The 14,904-nt window shown below is 43.4% G+C and overlaps 1 protein-coding gene across 1 annotated transcript; it reads right to left on the bottom strand.

Moving 5' to 3' along the window:
* Nucleotides 1-958: 958 nt before the first annotated feature.
* On the bottom strand, nt 959-8,119 carry CENPM (centromere protein M). Its single transcript, XM_066634095.1, has 6 exons — nt 8,021-8,119; nt 6,569-6,648; nt 5,961-6,059; nt 4,504-4,583; nt 3,464-3,555; nt 959-2,817 (listed from the first exon to the last, which is right to left on the bottom strand). Exons 1-6 carry the CDS (start codon nt 8,075-8,077, stop codon nt 2,677-2,679), a joined length of 549 nt encoding a protein of 182 aa, XP_066490192.1. The 5' UTR covers nt 8,078-8,119; the 3' UTR covers nt 959-2,676.
* Nucleotides 8,120-14,904: the final 6,785 nt, after the last annotated feature.

Consider the following 14,904-nt stretch of genomic DNA (forward strand, 5'->3'; position numbering starts at 1 on the left):
GATCCATCTCCAACAGTGTCTATATCCACAGATTCTCAGGGTGTATCCCCTCATTAATGCTCCACTGGTTCATAGATTCCCACCCTAGAATTTGAACTGAGTCCTCAAACCTCTGATTGGGCTTTCCTTTGTGCCTATGGCTACATGTTCAATAAAATTGTTGATGTTGCCTTGTTCTTTTTTATGGTAGAAGTTCCAGTTTCTTTTTTCCACCAACCCCAAAGGACAATAATTGGCCCTGTGAAAAATGTACTGTTAGGTGGGTCTGCGCAAACATTTTGGGCTTAGAGCTCCACCAAGACTATCTCTGCCAGTAAACAGGACAGGGTCACCTGCCCCTTTGGAGAAGCAACTGCAACATGAAGCCCCTGCTACCTGGTTAAGAGGCACTTTTTCAAGTGGGTGCTCCTCTTTTATTTAGCAGGGGGAGAGTAACTGGCCCACCTCACCCCAGCACTGTCTGTTCTAGTGGCAGTCTGCTGGTGTTGCATCTTTTTAGATTGTGAGCCCTTTAGGGACAGGGAGCCATTAGATATTTGATATTTGATTTTCTCTGTAAACCGCTTTGTGAACTTTTTGTTGAAAAGCGGTATATAAATACTGTTGTTGTTGTTGTTGTTGAAGGAAAGGGGCTATACCCCAAAAAGTACAAAATGAAGAGGTTGAAATGCTTCTCCAGGAGTCCTAGGAGAATGTCCTACATAAAATGAGTACTGGCTTGTAGGAAATCTGATCACATTTGGAAGAGCCCTTGTTTTTCTTAAGTTATTTTTTCATCTCAAGAATGAGATTATCAAAATGAAAAGGTAAGCACAAAGTAGTCTGAATCAGTTTATTTAATTATTTTAGTTTAAACTACAACTTAAAATATTTTTTGAGATTTGCAGGTTCATGGAGAACACGTCTGCCTACCATTTCTTTCCCTCACACAGAGCAGCAAGAGAAAAACTGTAAGCAGAGGTTGTATACATAACCTCATTCAATAACAAGAACTTTGAAATATTCTGCCACTGAAGATAATGCAACACACAACTCCAGATCCTTGGACTATAGATAGCAACTGTTACTTTCCACTGGTTCTCTTTTTTCAAGAAGAGCTTAACTTTCCTATCTGCAGAGCTCTTGAAAATACAGTAATTTATCAATATACAATTGCCCTAAGAAGAGCGTCCATGCCATTTGCAGTTTCTTTGGACTCATTCTAGGTCATCATAAATTAAAATATGTCTCTTGGTTCTCCATTCAACTGCAATGATACTAGGAGCAAGTTGAGCTGTTTTGCAAATAATTTGGTTCTGCAGAAACAATTTTAAACAGCACAAGCAACAAGTATACTTGACAATTAAAAATCTGGTATGAGTGTGTATCCATTTAATAAGGTAGCAGCAGCCGGGCCGGGCTCATGCCTTGGCCTCCTGCCCCAGCACCAGCAGGGACAGGCAATCAGAGCCCTTGGAACGCGGGCCCCTGCTCATAAAAGGGCAGTCGTTATGGCTGTTAGCCATCCTGGCTCTGCCGTCGTGTGTGCCACATCCATCACCCTTGCAACTCTGCTGTCTCCCTCTGCTTTGCCCTGACCTCATCTTGTGCCTGCCACCTCTCCGGTCTTGACAGCCAAGAACCAACTAAGCCATGCCAAGAGGGCGCAGATTGCTTTTGAGGATAATGCAGAGGAGAAGCTTCCAACGTGGTGTCCACCGCCTGGTCTCATTTATGGTTGATCCAAGACTTCGTTTTTGTATCCCTTGGCTATCAATTTACCGGCGTGGACCTTCTGGACGTCTTACCAGACTGATTCTACGCCAATCCTTGCACTGTGACTGGATGGGATGTGTCACCCATATGATTCCGAGATGCACAGGTCTGCAGAGCACCAGGCGTCCTGGAGAAACTCAGGACCAAACTGCACTGAGAGCAAGTTTGGCCACCTTATATTTTTTGATGATCATTTATTACCATAATTTTTAGAAGTAAAAGAAGCATCGTGCTGGAGGACAGATGGGAGATGAAAGATTGAAGCATTTGTTTGTTATTATTAAAATTAAAATATTCAGTAAGGTCCTTAACGATATAGAAATTGACTGAATTGCCTTCAGTTTGCCTGGCTTGTCATTAAGTCTCTGCTTTAAAAAAATAATTATTTTTTTTTTAGTCCAATAGACTTTCAAGCATAGCTTGGCATGCACATCAGAGAGAGACTTCCTCCTTAGATTGGTGCTACAAAACCCAGTGACAATCTTTTTCACATAAAATGCAGCTGCAAAGTAGCAGCTTCATTATGGGATCTTATGGTTTTCCCTCTTAATTAGCCTGGGAACACTGCATAGATTAATACTTACCTGCCTTATGCTGGGCTATCTGCTGGCCATTTGGCCTGCTTATTATGTACCAAAGGTTTATGTTCCTAAATACAAGATACTAGAGGCCCTACTATTAGGCCAAACATACATAGGATAGCCAAGATGACTGTCTAGTGAACATAAATGGGTTTTAAAGTCTCGGGCTAATTAGACTGTTCTGAAACTACCGATTTCCATGCCTAATGTTCCTGTCTCCTTTAGAAAATAATCTGAAAAAAACACATACACACAGAAACTGATGGAAAACTTGTAGAAAACTAAGAGTTTTCAGTTCTTCCAGAAACCATCGATAGAAAATTTTTTTAAAAGAAGCTTTTCATGCCATGAAGCTGGAGTCATCAATGGAGCTTTTCATTAAGGAACTAAAAGAGAGGGCAGAAAACCCTGACACATGACCAGCACATATTTGTAGCATCCGGAGCAGCCGCTGAGCTGTGGTAATTCTGATCTTTTCGCACTGGAAAAAAAAGAGGGATACAAAGATCTATTAGCCTAAAAGGGGGGAAAATACAGGAAAATTAGCTGATGCCGAGGCAGAAGCAACAGTAAAAAAGACAGAACCAACCATCCTATCCCTAATGGAATCCAGGCCCAGATGTGGCAGAAGCAGAAAGCAGTTGCACTACAACATGAATACAGAGCACTCTCTCCACAATAACTCAAACATGTTTCAGTTCTGGGGAAAGTGGAGAGTTCCGAACCTGCATTCTTCTTTGCTAAAACAAGGAGGTGGGAGCCATATAGTCCCCTTTGAAAATGCTGACTGCAAACATGTCCATCTTTGAGACCAAATTTTCAAACACAAACGTCATTTGGGGAAGCAGGAAGCAACATACATGAATTGACTTTAAAGAGCATCCACTATTTACAGTCAATGGGGCAGCCAACAGGGAGCTTTTCATCATCTTTGCTTGTTATTCGCAAGTTGTTCCAAACAGTGATCTCTGTGTCATGTGCTATGGCGCCAATAGTTAGAGTAATTGAGAACAGCAGGACACAGTATTTGTTCTCTAAACCATCCCAACATATCAGGCTTGCAATGGGCGAGATAGGAGGTTTGGTAACCTAACAATACAGTTAGTTAAAAAGCCAAGGACACTTACTTCCAACTCGCAGAATAGGACAGGGCTGCAGTAAAGATCTGCCAACTTCAAAATAGCATTCATCTCCACATTGATTCGATTCATTCTACCAGCTATAAAATGAGAAAATCAGAAAGACGGCAAGATATTTTTCATTCTATTATTTATTTTTGTCTTCTGAATAAGACAACATTCTTTTGTAGGGTTTATATAATTAATTATATTTTTGCTTATTTTCAGTTTGCATTCCAATATCAGTCATTTTCTATGTGCATTTTATAAGCCAAACTTTCTATAACTTCCATCCAATAGCTATCTTTTTATGGCCAGTCAATGAGTACTGCTTAGAATTTTTAATCTGTTCTGTTTAACACAACACATCCAGGTACTATCAAACAAGACAAATATATGGTTACAAATCAACCCTAAACAAACTTAGAGCCCAATCCTGAGCACTTTAGTGCACGTGGTATGAGTGTACCACTGGCACTGGGTGTCACAAATGTGCTGTAAGGCATGGAGGTGACACCCTGCACCAAGATAGCACCAGTTCAGCCCAGCACCCGACGGATGCTGCCTGGAGATAGGTAAAAGCTCCAGTTGGCAGTGAGGGCCTCGGGGATGGAACGAGGAACCAGGGCAGAAGGGAGCAAGATCAGGAGTAGCTCCATTGGACCTTGAACTCTGTGTCAGGCCGAAAGGCCTGACACAGAATCTCTCAAGTCTGTGCAGGCAAAATAGCTGGTGCAGACTTGAGAAGCCCCACTGCGGGGCTTCAGGATTTCCTTGGGGGAAGGGGACGAAAGTCCCCTATCCTAAGGAAACCTCTGGCAGCTGGCATAGAGTCAAAGAATGCTTTGGCACCACCATCTTTAGGACTGTCCAAAAGAGCATGTAAATTATATAGAGAAAAATGGTCAACAGCTGTGATTGGTTTGAGACAACATTTGAGGCAAAGCACCTACTGCAGAATCAAACTACTAAAAAAAATTATCAAAGGCAGTAAGCAACTTCAGAAAAACCTCTCAAAGTTTGGAACAAGAACGATGTCTCATACATACCACCTGTGGCCAGGAAACACACTTTTCCAAGGAAAAAGTTGGCATCTACATGCAGCAGGGAAGCTTCAATATTTGTGAAACTGGTGGGAAAGCACAGTGCACAATTAGTTAAAAATCACTCAAAGCAAAGCTCCTGGGAATAGTTACGAGACTCATACTATCTATATCACTCTACCAAATACTAAGAGGAAAATATACACAGCAAGAGAATATTGCTCAATGAACACGTACTTAAATGTATTAAGGCATTAGAAACTGCAAATTCAGCTACCATTCAATTAAATACGCAAGTCCAAAGGCTCTTTTTAAAATCCTTTATTACAATTTTTAAAATGGTTTTTTGTCTGTGAGAAAAAAAGCACACCATACAAACAGAATAAAATAATCACAAACACACAGCCCAATCCTAAAGGCGGCAGTGCCTCCAGTTGCAGGGATGCCTAAGAAGTATCCTTGGGGGAAGGGGACTTGTTTCCTTCCCTTTCCCAGGGAAAAGCCCCAAGCCCCACAATGGGGCTTCTCAAGTCTGCACTGGTTATTTTGCGGGTGCAGAGTTGAGAGACTCTGTGTTGGACCTTCTGGCCCAAAACGGAGTTCAGGATCCAGTAGAGCAGAGCTCCACCAATCCCCAGAATGCCTTCCCTCCCACCCTACCTCGCCCCCTCCCACCTCCTGCTCCCCTCCTACCCCAGCCCTAAAGAGCTCAGGATTGGGCTCCAAGTTATCTGTTTTCAAAACCATTACAAAGAAAATCTGATGTATCTAAAAGGAGAGAAAAATAAGAAAAAGGAAAAGCAATCTTTTTGAAATTCTGAATAGAAAAAGAAAACTCCTTTCAGCTCTGTACAATTCATTTCATTTCAGTGAATATGTGGTATAGTCCAGAAGAATCATCCTCAGTCTACAACATTTTTATTTTCATTATAAAAACACAGGCTGAAGGGTATTATACAGTGGGAAATGAAATGTACTATTTTGTACTGCTTTTGATTTATCCTGAAACAAATTTCTCAAGTTCCAAATCTTAGGAAAAATCATTTTGAAAGCTACTTTAGTCCTCAGCTGCCAGAACAAATTTGATTAAAGTGTCATAAAACGTGGTCTTGTATGATATAAGGGTAAATGACAGGATCTTTCAGAAAACATGTAGTTACTGCAAGAAGGATCATACCATAGCCCAGGCTATCAGGTTATTATTTATTACATTTGTATCCTACATTTATTCCAAGTTAGAGTAGTTTAAAACTAGATTGTTTCAGTTTATCCTAATAGTCTCTTCATCCAAGTAGTTAGGCTAAAAGGCAAAACGTTGGCCAAGACTCTCCAATGAGTTTCAAGGCTACACAGGCATCTGAACCTGGGTTTTCCACATCCAAACTCAATACCTTGGCCACACTAGCATAAACTTAAGCATAACAAGTCTCCCATTCCCACACAGTTACCCTTTCTGCACATACCTGAGTTTGCTTTGCAGATTAATCATAAAAACAATCAGGTCAATCCGAGGTCGAATGTGATCTCTCTCCGCAGGTAAAGGGAGAGACGTTGTCAAGTGGCTGTCAAGACAGACCAAGGTGCATATTGAGACACAATAAAGGAACTATTTGAGTGAATTTAACCTAAAGCAGTTTTATGGGAAGATAACAAAAAACGTTCACACTTATGTGTTTTACTAAATCACTCCAAGCAGGCAAATAAGCAGCAAGCAACACAGAATATTAACTGGAATGCAGTAAAGATCAAGCCTATTTCCCAGCTTTAAATTGCTATATTTCAAGTCTGAATAACTTAAAAAGATAGTTATTGGCTATATCCCATTTGCTGAATGCTGCAGTATTGGACCCTTGACAATATTTGTAGTTCTGTGCTTTTAGGGGTAATCTTCCATTTCCTGGATAGAAAACAATATTTACCACTTCCCATTCAACACCACTTTTCCTTGGGGAATAGTGCCAAGCAACAATAAAACCAAAGCCATTATCCATTGCTGGGTTTATAAAATTTCCCTTAAAGTTTCCAAATTTAAACCAAAAGAGAATAAACCTTTGTTTGTCTCACCACTTACATATTTACTTTTAAATCTTGTTTCTCTGTAAGAATTGTCTCTGCCAGTTGCTGTTGGAAGACTTCATTTGTTCCCACCAACTGTTAAAAAAAGATTAGTTATACCAGTCACTGAAAAGACAAAACAGGTAATGATTATGAACTCAAAACAATTTCCAGACATTCACTTTCTCTGACTTAATAAAAAGTGGTGCTTCCTCGTCCCCACTTTTACCAAGTGCAGCCCCTCGCTCTGCCACTGGCCTGTATTCCACACTGGATTTAAATTCCTGAGTCATTTCTCAAACTGTGTTTTATGCCAATAAAGGTTTTCAAACTCAAACTCTCAAACTGTGGGTGGGTCATGAGCCAATTTCAGGTGGGTTCCCATTCATTTCAATGTATTTTATTTTTAGCATATTAGTCTTAATGCTTCCATGGTATGTGACTGCATTTGGGGAAATGTTACAGATCCTTACTTTTAACAGTCTATCATGTCTATGTTTTTAACAATGGTAGTCAATGGGGCTGACTCCCAGGTAAGTGTGAATAGGATTGCAGTCTTTGGTATGTTTGAGGAATTTTTTAAAAACAGATCAGCAACTGCTTGGGAGGGTTCGGAAGGTTCTTCCTTAAATTTTTTATTGTAAACTTTTAACTTACTTACTTGATTGATTGATTTGATGCTGGGGGATGATAAGTTCCTGTTTGATGATGTCACTTCTGGCCATGACATCACTTCCAGGTTAATGACATAACTTTTGGTGGGTCCCAACAGATTTTCATTCCAAAAATGTGGGCCCTGCTGCTAGAAAGTTTTGAGAACCACTGACTTACTGTATTCCACACTAAATATGGGCTGCCGTAGGTTTGACATGTGGCTGGAAGGGAGAATTTTAGTAGATGCTGATTCTCCCACCATCACAGCCAGGGCAACAGTGCTCAATTTTTGTAGATCTGAACCAAGCACAGATCCATGGATGTGCAGCGAGTGCCTCTGAGCATGTGCAGAGTTCTTTTTAACTTGACACAACCAGCTTTCCCCTGTGCTTTAACTTAATGTGCGTCAAGTTAAAAAAAACTCTGCATGTACTCAGAGGCACGTATTCCCTATGCTCAGGAGCTGAGCCTTGCCACAGAAGAGCAGCTCTGAGGCTTCAGTCAGCCCCACTTAACCCATTCCTGCCCGGCCAAGAGATGTGCACATTTGATCCCTGTTGCGTATATGCAACGTTGGGCAGAAATGGTTTTAGAAAGGCAGACAAAGGGTTAACAAGGCGTGATGGACAAAATAGACCACTAATAGGAGCAGCGTGAAGGCGGGTCAAAATAGACAACTTCGTGCTGATTGGCCGACGCGGGGGCTCCCCTATTCCACGTTAAAGGGGCCCGCAGCCATCCAGAAACGCGGCTCCGGAGCCAACCAGGGCGCTACTTGGCCCCGGCTGTCCTTTACCCGCCCGCCGACGCGTACCAAGATGGTGGCGGAGTTCAGTGTCGGCAGCTTGCCGAAGGCCGTCAACGTCGACATCCTCACAGGGCTGGTTCAACAGTTCAAACTGCCGCCCGCGGAGCGTCGTCACGGCGTTAACGCGCCTACGTCACAGCGTAGGGCGGGCTTGGGGACGTGGCCTCCCCATGACAGACGGGGGTGCGTGGCTCTCACTACTGCGCAGCCGCAGCCCGACTGGGGAAGAACGGGGAAGAGGCGGTTGGTGGTGCTGCTGTTCTGTGGCCGCGTGACGCCTTTGGGAGGCAGTGGTGACGTCACTGCCTCACGCTCTGGGGTGGTAGGGAGCCTCCACGGGACAAGGAAGGCGGGGCGTGAGCCCACCAGCGCCTCCCCCTCCGGGGAGTACCCAGAAGGCCTGCCTTGCTTGTATTGCCCTCCTTGGGTAGCGCCTGAGGCGGGTGCCCCCCAGGTCAAGATTGTGCGTGGTGAGGAGGCAGGTGAGGCAGAGCCTCCCCACCAGAGTCCTTTGGAAGGCCCCACCACCGAGAGGCACCCAAGCAGCCACCTCCCGTGCTCAGAGCGGGGAGGGAGAGAGAGCAGAGCGCATGGGTGGTGGGTGCCTGGGTGCCTCACACAGCGGTGGCACTTTTCAAAGGACTCCAGTGGGGAGGCTCTGCCTCACCTGCCTCCCCACCTACCCAACATCCCTGCCTCAGGCCCCACCCTAGTTGCACCTCTGCACAGCTGCTCAGCCTTTAGAAGCAGCATTGGATGAGGCTGTGATAAATAGTTCTGCCATAAGCAGAATTCATTGATTTTGCTCTTGTGTGAGGATGGGGGAGGACGCTGGGGAGAGCCAGCGAGAGGAGGCTGCTGTGCTTTCTGGCTGACCTACTTAGCTCGCTCTTCTGCTTTTCCTCCTCTTGAGGGGGAAGATGAGGCGCATGCAGCTAAAAGCATTGCATGTGAGCTAGTAGGAAGGAGCAGCCACCTTGTTCTTTGAAAACCGTATGCGTTTCTTATGGAATAAGAGAACAACAGCTAGGAAACAGCTCTTTCTGGTGCCCCCATTGGAATAAATGGTTTTATATCTAGGATCCAAGCACATAGCAGTGCACAGCTATTGGGTCTTGCTTTCCACAAGCCAGAAAAGTTATGTGTATCCCTGCTATGTTGTCGTAAAGTTGGAGTAATGTCTGACAAGTCGTAAACCAGTTCGGCACAAATAGGGTGGGAAGAACTAGAGCCCAAACAGATCCACAAAGGCACAACCTTGCAGGCAACTTCTTCAGCATCCAACAGCAAAAGACTGCGTCAATCATGTGGTATTATCCCAATGATAGTTTTACATGGCCTGACATGGAGGGAGGAGTCAACACATGGTGATGGGGAGACACCCCCAGGATGTCAATGCACTATGCCAGGCACTCACACAACCAGCCTCATATAAGGGGAAAGCTGAACCCGCTTTTTGCATGACTTGCCTGACACTCATGGCAGATGCAAAACAAAAGGAGACTGGACTGGTCTGCAGCTCTTTAACCATTTAGCCAAGGTGAAAAGCACTTCATGGAGCATTTAGCAACCTATAGACCCTCCTCCTTAGAAAGGAAGGAATACAGTGCTTACATACAAAGTAAGCTTACATATACATACATTCATGCATGCATACATACATACATACACACACACATGCACCAGGAACAAAGTGTTTACATACAAAGTAACAGCAAGATGGAAGAGTGCAGCCTCCATGCGTGGACAACCATGGGTCCAAACCTGAGATGTGCCTGCTCCTTGGAATACATATAGACGAACACATAGACGAACAGGCCTTGCTGAGGGAGAGTCAGCATGGCTTCTGTAAGGGTAAGTCTTGCCTCACAAACCTTATAGAATTCTTTGAAAAGGTCAACAGGCATGTGGATGCGGGAGAACCCGTGAACATTATATATCTGGACTTTCAGAAGGCGTTTGACACGGTCCCTCACCAAAGGCTACTGAAAAAACTCCACAGTCAGGGAATTAGAGGACAGGTCCTCTCGTGGATTGAGAACTGGTTGGAGGCCAGGAAGCAGAGAGTGGGTGTCAATGGGCAATTTTCACAATGGAGAGAGGTGAAAAGCGGTGTGCCCCAAGGATCTGTCCTGGGACCGGTGCTTTTCAACCTCTTCATAAATGACCTGGAGACAGGGTTGAGCAGTGAAGTGGCTAAGTTTGCAGACGACGCCAAACTTTTCCGAGTGGTAAAGACCAGAAGTGATTGTGAGGAGCTCCAGAAGGATCTCTCCAGACTGGCAGAATGGGCAGCAAAATGGCAGATGCGCTTCAATGTCAGTAAGTGTAAAGTCATGCACATTGGGGCAAAAAATCAAAACTTTAGATACAGGCTGATGGGTTCTGAGCTGTCTGTGACAGATCAGGAGAGAGATCTTGGGGTGGTGGTGGACAGGTCGATGAAAGTGTCGACCCAATGTGCGGCGGCAGTGAAGAAGGCCAATTCTATGCTTGGGATCATTAGGAAGGGTATTGAGAACAAAACGGTTAGTATTATAATGCCGTTGTACAAATCGATGGTAAGGCCACACCTGGAGTATTGTGTCCAGTTCTGGTCGCCGCATCTCAAAAAAGACATAGTGGAAATGGAAAAGGTGCAAAAGAGAGCGACTAAGATGATTACGGGGCTGGGGCACCTTCCTTATGAGGAAAGGCTACGGCGTTTGGGCCTCTTCAGCCTAGAAAAGAGACGCTTGAGGGGGGACATGATTGAGACATACAAAATTATGCATGGGATGGACAGAGTGGATAGGGAGATGCTCTTTACACTCTCACATAATACCAGAACCAGGGGACATCCACTAAAATTGAGTGTTGGGCGGGTTAGGACAGACAAAAGAAAATATTTCTTTACTCAGCGTGTGGTCGGTCTGTGGAACTCCTTGCCACAGGATGTGGTGTTGGCGTCTAGCCTAGACGCCTTTAAAAGGGGATTGGATGAGTTTCTGGAGGAAAAATCCATTATGGGGTACAAGCCATGATGTGTATGCGCAACCTCCTGATTTTAGGAATGGGTTAAGTCAGAATGCCAGATGTAGGGGAGGGCACCAGGATGAGGTCTCTTGTTATCTGGTGTGCTCCCTGGGGCATTTGGTGGGCCGCTGTGAGATATAGGAAGCTGGACTAGATGGGCCTATGGCCTGATCCAGTGGGGCTGTTCTTATGTTCTTATGTTCTTATATATGTTTCCATATGGTGCTGCTGCAAGGGCAAAATTACTAACAATTTTGGGGGGAAAAATAAACTGTAAAATGCGACCCCTACACCAACCTTTTGTGTTTGTTTCTCCTTCCTAGGTCTGATGAGCTTTATTTGGCTGTTATATTAGTGTTTATGTTGCAGCTACCTTCTGTAAGTAGGTGCTAACAGTTAATGAGCATCAAAGCTGGGGGAAAATGTATTGGCAAGAGCCAGTCAACCTTCAGGGCTTCAAGGACAAACAAATCTGTTTCATTTGCTGCATCCTTCGCTGCTTGACCGATAGCTCAGAAGAGCTGCAGTTTGACTGTGGAGAACATGTGATCAGCTTGTTCTTTATGGGCTTGAATGTGTTTTTGTTCAGTCTGTTCTACTGAGGAAGGAAGAGAAGGCTTCACAGTGGTGTCACATTCTAATGCAAAATATGGATAGCAATACGCAGAAACATCATTTCATCACTTCCTCTGCTTTCCTCTTTCGAAACACTGTACAGCACAGGCAGCACAAGGGGTGTGAGTGTGTGTATTAATGACATCATTGTTTTTTTGATCATAACAAAAGCTGACAGCTCAGCTCGTCGCCAACACTGGACAAATTACTGGTGAAGCAGAAGAATTCTAAAAATATTTATGTTCCCTGTCAGAATTTCTGAGAACTGAGTCCATGTTCTAAAGGTCTGGGAATAAAAAATAAAGTGTTAAATAATCTTGGGCTGCCATTTGAAAATGGAATGAGAACTTAGCACAAATGTAACGTTTTCAAATCTTCAAGGTCAACCCACTAAAAAGAGAACATTTTCTTTCTCATCTTTCAACCTCTATTTCTCACCTTGTTCTCTTTATAAAACGTGAGAACTATAGCCTGAATCAACTTTGCAATTTAGGTTACAAGTCCCAGCTATTGATCACTAAGTGATGCAAGGCCATGAAAGCCACTTATGCTAACAAACCAAATGTTTACTTATGTTAATAGTGCTTAGCATGTTCATAAACAAATTATTAGCTTAAGGCAATTAAACAAATTATTAGTTTAAGAAATAGGAAAAAATGTTCATAGCATGCTCACAAACAAGCTTAAATCGATTTTGCTCTCTTTGTATGGAGAAGGCCTGAAAAAAGCAAGACAGCTTTTGCTGAAGTTGCAGGAGACAGGTTTGCTAAAATTGGCAAATTGCCTGGCAAAGAGATAGCTCAGAGTATCTCAGAGCAGCCAGATAAGAGAACAATTCACTGCTTGTATTTAGGGGGGAAATTCCATTTTTAGCTCACTGCCTGTTTGCTTCTATGTAAAACAAGTGGACAGATGAAAACACAAGGAAAGAAGACATTTTTGGATTTTTAGAACATTATTCCTTTAGGCTTCTCTTTAAATCAGAAAACAGTCTTGTACATACATAAGTTAAACACTGGAGAGCTGTTTAGAGCTATTATACCAAAGCAACATACGAAAGCATCATAGAAGTGCCAATGTTTGCATGCATGCTTCAATATTTAATAACTATACTCTCTAGAGTGTAACTAACACATATATGGGATATCATAACATTAAAATGAGTTTGAAAGTTTAGTAAAAGCATTAAAATACATAAAAAGGTTAAAAAAGCTATTTCTAGCCAAACCAAGGGTCTGACAGGGAGACAACTCACAGGAAGATTCTGGAATGTGGGAAAAACAACATCTCACAGATAAGACTTCTCTGTAAGACCTTGAAGGACTCGGAGCCTTGCACTGATACTTTTAGAATGTGAACAAGGGAGTAAGCATCCCACAGAGATTTGCAACAGCATATGGGCAGAACAACAGGCTTTGCAACAAAAGGCAAGGGCAATGTTATCTATCTTGGCCTTAGAAGATAGATAATTGAAAAGTTATACACAAGTTTGAAACATTTGATGGGGAAGTCTTAGCATATGCAACTTTTTATCTTGTTTGGCAGATGGAAATAGAATTTTCTATACAAACACCTGCAGAGACAGCTAGACAGGAACAATATAACAAGGTTGTCTATGGGAAAGTCCCCTGATTAACAAAACATCATTGGAGCCTCTGTCTGAGCTTAAAAGCTGATAGAAGGGGCTGGATTTAGTTAAAATGAATGAGAAAGGTCTCTTAAAATCCTTTTGTACGATAAGAGTTTAGTTTGTCTTGTATTAAATATATGTTTACACCACTATACATCTCAAAAGGTAACAGATCACATATGGAATCACACAAGGAATAGAGGCAAGCCAGAGGACTTGATTTAGATAATATTGGCACAGAGCCCCATGGTGTCTGGGAAGAACAAAGAAAGGAATTTAGAGTGTTAGCACTGGTGGCTCTGCCAAGGTCAAAGATAAGCACAAGACATACCAAAAAACCCAATTCTGTAATAATTGAGTAAAGAGTACCACCTACTGGCTTTTGAAATCTTTAAGATATATATGTCTCAATGTACATTTTTGCCTTTTTGGAATCTGTAACTTGAAACCAACCAATCAAATGCTTGCAAAGTTATCTCTAGCTAATCCTGAGAAAGCCCCATCTCTGATGTCACACACCAGCCAATGAGAAGTGTAAGACTCCTCAAACAAAGGAGCCAGAATGAAATATAAGCAAGAGGTTCAGACTGGAAAATTGCTCTCTCTGAGGGCTCTGAGAGCTCCCACATGGCTCTCATTGCTCTCTTCGCTTTGGACAAGGAGTCCCTGAGAAGCCTGTTGCTGGCAACGAAATAAAGCTTGCAGACGATCACCACTCTTGCCTACTGAGTTTGCTTTTGGACTTTGCTTTTGACCTTGCAACATTAGGGCCCAATCCTATCCAACTTTCTAGCACAGGTGCAACCGTAATGCCGCCTCGAAGTAAGGGAACAAATGTTCCCATACTTTGAGGAGGCCTCTGTGATTGCTGCCCCACCACAGGACGCAGTGCATGCCCCATTGGCACAGCTGCACTAGCACTGGAAAATTGGATAGGATTGGGCCCTAATTTGTTATATGTTTCCCAATATTACATTTAGGCATACTTTCACAATATGTGACATCGGGCGCAATCCTAACCCCTTATGTCAGTGCTTTCCAGTACTGGTGTAGCGGTGCCAATGGGACATGTGCTGCATCCTGCAGTTGGGTGTCACTCACAGAGGCCTCCTCAAAGTAAGGGAACGTTTGTTTCCTTCCCTCAGAGCTGCATTGCCCTTATGTCAGTGCTGGAAAGCACTGACATAAGGGGTTAGGATTGCACCCATCCAGATAAGAGAACAGCCACCACTAGGAATCAGCAAGGTGGGCCTTTTATGGAGACCCTGATGCCAGTAACACTGCCAGTTCATTTCACCTAGGGCAGCATTTCTCAACATTTATCCCCTGCCATACCACTTTGCATTGGTCCACTTATTGGAAGTACTACTGGAAGTGACTGGTGATGATGTCATTGCCAGTTACTTCTGGATTGCTAGACCAGACATGATGCAACAAATACCAGTAAAAGGCTCAGGGTGGATTTGAGCACATGGAAAGCACATGGCCTGCCCACTAAGCCAAGCCTCCTACCACTGCTTGTCACATTGCATTGCTGGTCTCACAGCCAGGTAGCAAGGGTCTGGGGGTCTCGTGTATACCACCAGACACCACCTCACGTACCACTGCTACAGCTTCTCAGTGGCACTGG

This window comes from Tiliqua scincoides, chromosome 7, assembly GCF_035046505.1.
Source record: "Tiliqua scincoides isolate rTilSci1 chromosome 7, rTilSci1.hap2, whole genome shotgun sequence".
NCBI classification, from domain to species: Eukaryota; Metazoa; Chordata; class Lepidosauria; order Squamata; family Scincidae; genus Tiliqua; species Tiliqua scincoides.

Bases quoted from the DNA above. Each gene is read 5' to 3' on its own strand.
- CENPM (XM_066634095.1), bottom strand. From the start codon at position 8,077: ATGTCGACGTTGACGGCCTTCGGCAAGCTGCCGACACTGAACTCCGCC. The intron at 6,649-8,020 runs GTACGCGTCGGC...TTTTTTTAACAG, and splicing joins TGAACTCCGCCACCATCTTG to TTGGTGGGAACAAATGAAGT. The intron at 2,818-3,463 runs GTAAGTGTCCTT...TTTTTTTTCCAG, and splicing joins TCCTATTCTGCGAGTTGGAA to TGCGAAAAGATCAGAATTAC.